The sequence below is a fragment of the Melospiza melodia genome, chromosome 25, assembly GCF_035770615.1.
Source record: "Melospiza melodia melodia isolate bMelMel2 chromosome 25, bMelMel2.pri, whole genome shotgun sequence".
Lineage (NCBI taxonomy): Eukaryota > Metazoa > Chordata > Aves > Passeriformes > Passerellidae > Melospiza > Melospiza melodia.
In genome coordinates, this window is record NC_086218.1 from 9,402,791 (window position 1) to 9,409,688 (window position 6,898).

Below are 6,898 nucleotides of genomic sequence, written 5' to 3' on the forward strand. Positions count from 1 at the left end.
TGGCCAAAGGCACCAGGTCCTGGCACGGCTGGACAGCCCTGGGGCTGTGCCTCTGCCCCCTCCAGGCTGGCACCAGGCCATGCCTAGCTGCCGTGCCTACCTGCCGGGCTGCACGCAGCTGGCACCGCGTCACCGCGGCCTTCGCTCCCGGCCACAAACTGGACGGCTCCTCTTCCTCCCCCAGCCTGGCAGGGTGACGTCAGCCCAGCCAGGGGCCGGGGCACTCCTCGGTGTCCCCAGCCAAGAAACCACAAACACTGTCACGAGTTCGGCGGCCTCTGGCCGACCGTACCTGCCCCACACGGAGCAGCAGCGATGTTTACAGCCTGAAACGGCCTCACCTTTGTCCCTCCATCACGGGCACCCGTCCCAGCTCATTGTCACCTGCTCCCAGGTGCGTGGCCGTGACCGTGTGTGCCATGTGCGCACTACCTGCTGGCACCCCCGGTGCTGCTGCAGGTGGGCATCCACCCTACCCAGGGTGCTGCCCACCCTGTGCCCTACTGTTGGGTCCCAATGGAGGTAATGGGGCACCTCTAGCCCCAGTTTTTGTCTCAGACTGTCCCCAGTCTTTCCACTCCTGCTCCTCCACCAGTGCTCTGGTGGTGACGCTGGGTCTTGCTGTGTCCACGTGGCCTCACTCGCAGCCCCTTCCCTGTGACCTGGTGGTCCTGCTCCAGGGCTGGGGCTGTGGCAGATGGGACAGGGGAGCCCCTTGGCCAGCATGGTTGGGTGCCACATGCCAGTGCCACCGAATGGATCCAGCATGGTGCCCCAGGAGGCTGATTATACCCTGGCAGGCCCAGTGCAAGGCTCAACCACCAGGGGCTGCCCAGCCCTCCTCTGTCAGTGGTTTCCCCAGGCACAGTCTGTCCCTGACGTGGAAGGGGCAGCACCAGGGTGATGCCAGGACCACGGGATTGGCGCTGCACCCATCCCCGTGGCCTGCACGTGGGCTCCCAGCCGCGTTCCCAGGAGCGCTCCCCTGTGCAAGCCACGGCAGCGCCGGCACCCCGGGAGCAGAGGCCTGGCACTGTCATTACGGATGATGTCAGGCCTGGCCACAAGCAGCGAGGATGAGAGCAAAGCAGCCTCCCTGGGAGCGAGGGGGGTGGGGAGAGACAGGCTGGGGTGTGGGGGGGATTTGGGGCACCCAGCCCCACAGCCTGGCCGGGAGGATTTGGGGGCACGGGCGCTCTCAGGTTGCCGCGCAGGAGCCCCCCGCGCGTGCCAGGGGAGAGCGCGGCGCGCCCGCTGCGGCACAGGGCACGCAACATTACCCACAATCAATGGATCATTATGGAATAAACAAGAGGAAAGTTGTTTGGCAAATGCGGCTGAGTTATCGCTTCGCAACACGCGGCGGAGCGTCGCGCGCCGGCCGCGACACGGATGGATCCGTGTCGGAGCAAATGGGAGCCGACGGCGCGGCACCGCGCTCCTGCCGGCCTGTGGCAGCGTGCCCGCGGTGCCCACCCCGGCTCTGCGCCTGCAGACCCCTGTGCTGCACCTACAGAGCCTGGCTCTGCACCTACAGACCCCTGTGCTGCACCTATAGACCTCAGCTCTGCACCTACAGACCCCGGCTCTGCACCTACAGACCCCTGTGCTGCACCTACAGAGCCTGGCTTTGCACCTACAGACCCCATCCTGCACCCATAGACCCCAATTCTGCACCTACAGAGCCTGGCTCTGCACCTACAGACCCCTGTGCTGCACCTATAGACCTCAGCTCTGCACCTACAGACCCCATCCTGCACCCATAGACCCCAATTCTGCACATATAGACCCCAGCTCTGCGCCTACAGACCCCTGTGCTGCACCTATAGACCCTGGCTTTGCACCTACAGACCCCAACTGTGCACCTACAGACCCCATCCTGCACCCATAGACCCCAATTCTGCACATACAGACCCCAGCTCTGCACCTATAGACCCCTGTGCTGCACCTACACAGCCTGGCTCTGCACATACAGACCCCATCCTGCACCCATAGACCCCAGCTCTGCACCTACAGACCCCATCCTGCACCCATAGACCCCAGCTCTGCACCTACAGACCCCAGCTCTGCACCTACAGACCCCACCCTGCACCCATAGACCCCAATTCTGCACCTACAGACCCCATCCTGCACCCATAGACCCCATCCTGCACCCATAGACCCCAATTCTGCACATACAGACCCCAGCTCTGCGCCTACAGACCCCTGTGGTGCACCTATAGACCCCAGCTCTGCGCCTACAGACCCCTGTGCTGTATGTACAGCCCCCTATCCTGCACCTACAGACCCCTGTGCTGCACCTATAGACCCCCATTGTGTACCTACAGACCTCCATCCTGCACCTATAGACCCCAGCTCTGCACCTACAGACCCCCATTGTGCACCAACAGACCCCTGTGCTGCACCTACAGGCCCCGATTCTGCACCTATAGGCCCCTGTCTTGTACATACAGACCCCCATCGTGTACCTACAGACCCAGATTCTGCACCTACAGACCCCCCTTGTGTACCAACAGACCCCTGAGCTGCACCTACAGACCCCTGTCTTGTACATACAGACCCCCATCGTGCACCTATAGACCCCTGTGCTGCACCTACAGACCCCTGTGCTGCACCTAAAGAACCCCATCCTGCACCCACAGCCCCATTCTACACCCACAGCCCCATCCTACACCCACAGCCCCCTATCCTGCACCCACAGGCCCATCCTGCACCCACAGCCCCATCCTGCACCCACAGCCCCATGTGTGCACCCACAGTCCCCCATCCTGCACCCACACCCCCATTTCTGCACCCACAGCCCCCCATCCTGCACCCACAGCTCCATATCCTGCACCCACACCCCCATTTCTGCACCCACAGCCCCCCATCCTGCACCCACAGCTCCATATCCTGCACCCACACCCCCATTTCTGCACCCACAGCCCCCCATCCTGCACCCACAGCTCCATATCCTGCACCCACACCCCCATTTCTGCACCCACAGAACCCCATCCTACACCCACAGCCCCATATCCTGCACCCACACCCCCATGTGTGCACCCACAGCCCCATCCTGCACCCACAGCCCCATCCTGCACCCACACCCCCATTTCTGCACCCACAGCCCCATCCTGCACCCACACCCCCATTTCTGCACCCACAGCCCCATCCTGCACCCACACCCCCATTTCTGCACCCACAGCCCCCTGTCCTGCACCCACAGCCCCATCCTGCACCCACAGCCCCCTGTGTGTGTGTGTGGAGCCCCTGCCCGGTGTGGGTCACCTTTTGGGGGGTGGCCCTGCTCCGTGCTTGTGTGGGTCACCTTTTGGGGGGTGGCCCTGCCCCGTGCCAGTCCCGCGTGGGGGATGGGGTGTGTGTGGAGGTGAGGCGGACCTGGGGCGCGCTGTTGTGTGTGGGGAGGGCGCTGGTCGCTACCAGGGCACTGTGTCCCCTTCCCCATGGGGAGGCCGGGGATTTGCGTCCCCCGGCCCGGTCCTGGTGCTGGGGGGGGGGCGTGTTTGTGTCCCGGTTAGCGCCGGCCTCGGTAGGGAGGCTTTGCATCCCCCTGCCCGCTGCCGGTGCCGGTGTCCGGGAGTGCGTGCGTCCCCCCGCCGGTGCTGCTCTCGGTGCGGGGATGTTTTAATGCTTTCTCTCCCCCTGATCGATACCGGCGGGGGGTGTGTCGTGTGCGTGTGTCGTCCCCCCGCCTCGTCCCGTGTGTTGTTGTGCGAGAGCGGGGCGGTGTCGGCGGAGGCGGGGCGGCGGCGGGGCCGTACATAAGAGCGGGGGCGGGCGCGGGGCCGCCCGTGGAGCGCAGCACCCGCGGAGCGATGGGGCAGCCGGGGGTGCCCCTGGCCCTGCTGGGGCTGGGGCTGTGCTGGGCAGCGGCGGCCGAGCGGCACACGGTGTTCTGGAACAGCTCCAACCCCCGGTGAGTGACCCCCGCTTCTCACCGGGACCCCAACCCAACCCCCAACCCAGCAAACGCGCACCGAGCCCGGTACCGGCCGCCCCGAGGGCGCGGGCGGCGCCGCTCCGCTCCACCGGCGGCCTTTGTGCGGGACGAGGCGGCGGGGCCGGTGCGGGGGGCGGCGGGGGCCGCTCCAGGTGTGCCCGGGGGGGCCTTTCCGTTCCCAGGGCCGTGCGAAGGGGCCGCTTCCTTCCCGCCGGGGGGGGCGCGGCGCCAGCCCCGGCGCCGGCCCCGGGGACCGTGTTGACAAACACGGCGCAGGATGTGCGGGGGGGTTAGACCTGGATCGGGCCCCCCCTATCGCTCACCGGGGCTGCGGGGTGACCCCAGCTCAAGCTGCGGCCCTACAGGTTCTAGGGGTTGTGGAGGTGCTCCCCCCAGGGCATGAGCGCTCTCAGGTTCTAGGAGTGCCCCCTTGGCTTTCGGGGAGCCCCCCTCGCTCTGCAGAGCCCCAGGCTGTGGGGGTTCCCCACGTCCGGGCACCCGTGGGGAGATGTGGGGTTTCCCCTCCTTGTCTGGCCTGAGTCACTCCCCTCCCCAGCTTATGGGGCTTCTCCCCCCTGCCCAGGCCGTGCCCCCCAGGGGTGTAGGACCCCCCTAGATTCTAGGGCTGTATCCTCTGTGCCCCACACACACAGTTTTTTGGGTGGCTGTGCCCTCTCGGGGCCACCACAGCCGGCGAGGTGCGGACCCCGGCGTGCCCCCCCCCGGGCTGGGGTGTGGGGCGCAGCTGGAGCCTCGCTGGCTGCCCCACGGCGAGAGCCGCGACGCCTCCTGCTCCGGCAGCGCCGGGCCGGGCAGGGTGCGGGCAGGCTGCGCGTCCCAGCGGGTCCCTCCCTGCTCCGCGGCCCTTTGGCGAGCCATGGGAATTGGGGTGCGCTCGCCTCTCGCCGCCGGGGAGCCGAGCCCGAGGGGAGAGTGAAGGGGGGCGCTGCCCTTTGGCAGTTATTCCAGGCGCAGGGAAGGGAGGACCCAAAGGTGCCCCCAGGCAGCGCTGCCGTGGTCAGGGTGCTGCCCCTCCGTGGGTGTGGGGGATTTGGGGGTGCAAATAAAGCCCCTACCCCAGCCCTGACCGCCGTGCCGCCCCTCCTGCCGCAGGTTTCTGTGGAGTGACTACACGGTGGAGGTTCGTCTCAATGATTACCTGGACATTATCTGCCCTCACTACGAGGAGGGCAGCGTGGACCCGCGGGCCATGGAGCGCTACACGCTCTACCTGGTGGAGCTGGAGGAGTACGAGGCCTGCAAGCCCCGCTCCAAGGAGCAGATCCGCTGGGAGTGCGACAAGCCCAGCGCCCTGCACGGCCCCGAGAAGTTCTCGGAGAAGTTCCAGCGCTTCACTCCCTTCACGCTGGGCAAGGAGTTCAGGGAGGGACACAGCTACTACTACATCTGTGAGTGCTGCGGGGCTGCGGGGGGGGGCTCCAGGGATTCCCCATCGGGCTCCCCCCGTGCCTTCCTGACCCGCCTCTCCCTTCGCAGCCAAACCCATCCACCACCACGGCGAAGCCTGCCTGAAGCTGAAGGTGACGGTGACAGGCAAAGGCAGTGAGTATCACGCATCAGCACCCCCTCGGGGCCCCCCCACGCGTCCCCTCCTTCCCAGCGTGGCCTTGGCTGCGCTGAGTCACGGCCTGGCCGTGGCCCCTGGCCAGCCCGGGGTGTGGGCACGCGCAGCTTGGCCAGGGAGGTGTTGGTGGGGGCAGGGAGGGGGGGCACAGCCCGCAGAGAAGCGAGATTTTGGGATTTTTGGGGAGCTTGGGGTGCTGCCTTTCCCTCCTTGACCCCCCTGTTTGCCCTGCAGCTCCGGCACCGCCTGCACCAGCCTCGACGCAGAAGGGGAGGATCCAGGCAGGTGTGTTGGGGGCTTGAGGGCTTGGCGCTCCCTTCTGGGGTGGCAGGGTGTTGTTGGGGGCACCAGGCTGAGCCTGGGGGGGCACTGGCCTGAACACAGCCACCCAGGGGTTTGCTGGGGGCACTGGGGCTCATCTGCCCCTCCTGGGGGCTTCTGGAACTGGCTGAGGTAGCAAGGCTGGTGGCAACCCTCTGCAGGGGTGATGTGCTGCTGGTTTGGGGTACAGCTTGCCTTTTGGGGTACAGCTTGCCTTTTGGGGTACAGTTTGTCTTTTGGGGCCGCTGGTTGCTGATGGCTCCTCTGTTTTCCCCCCCCACAGACGATGCAGCTGCACACGTGCTGAGGAGCGTGGGGCAGAACTCGGCCATGCGCAGCAGCAGCCGCCCCTTCACCTTCATCAGCCTCCTCCTGCCCCTGCTGGTGCCGCAGGGGCTCTGAGGTGCCCCTCGTGCCCGGACCCACCGAGGCTGTGGCCATTGGGGGACCCCCGTGGTCCCCGCACATCTGCCCCGGGTGCCCTGCCCTGCGCACATCTGGGCGAGGCAAGGATTTGTCAGTATTATGGGGCTGGAGGCCCCAAAGCCATCGGAGCAGCTGGAGCCTTCAGGCTTCCCTGGCCCTTCCAGGATGCTCCTGGCAGCCAGAGGCCGAGCGGGAGCCTGGAGCTGGAGGGGCTGAGGTGCCCCGGACCGGAGAGGGGCAGGGGGCTGGCACCCCTGCCCCGCAGCTGAGCTCGCCCACCATCCTAGGGGCTTTTCCCCTGTGGTGGGCTGGAACTGGAACGTGTCCTGCAGGCGGGGACGTGGGGGTGGCCAGGTGACCCCAGTGTCAGCGGCCAGGGAGCGCAGACAGGCTGGAGATGCCCTGCAGCCAGGGGAGAGAGGGGTGATGAGAAACGCCCCGCTCCTCCCTGTGCTGCACCCCTACCCCTTCCTTCATCCCCTGGCCCTTCGCCATCCCTCCCCTCCGCTGGGTGCCGGAGGGGGCCCCCCCAGCACCCCCTTTGTACAGCACCCCCTTTGTACAGCTTTCTAACACGGGATTTTTTTTATACCATTGTCGGGAATAAATAACCAAAACCACGCCGA

General features: G+C 66.5%; 1 protein-coding gene across 1 annotated transcript; it reads left to right on the plus strand.

Moving 5' to 3' along the window:
• The first annotated feature begins 3,797 nt into the window (after positions 1-3,797).
• On the plus strand, positions 3,798-6,898 carry EFNA1 (ephrin A1). The gene is made up of 5 exons (XM_063176202.1): positions 3,798-3,916; positions 5,054-5,349; positions 5,438-5,503; positions 5,760-5,810; positions 6,130-6,898. Exons 1-5 carry the CDS (start codon positions 3,816-3,818, stop codon positions 6,246-6,248), a joined length of 633 nt encoding a protein of 210 aa, XP_063032272.1. The 5' UTR covers positions 3,798-3,815; the 3' UTR covers positions 6,249-6,898.

Coding starts and splice junctions, on each gene's coding strand:
- EFNA1 (XM_063176202.1), top strand. CDS start 3,816: ATGGGGCAGCCGGGGGTGCCCCTGGCCCTGCTGGGGCTGGGGCTGTGC. Junction 5,504..5,759: donor GACGGTGACAGGCAAAGGCA/GTGAGTATCACG, acceptor TTTGCCCTGCAG/CTCCGGCACCGCCTGCACCA. Junction 5,811..6,129: donor GAAGGGGAGGATCCAGGCAG/GTGTGTTGGGGG, acceptor CCCCCCCCACAG/ACGATGCAGCTGCACACGTG.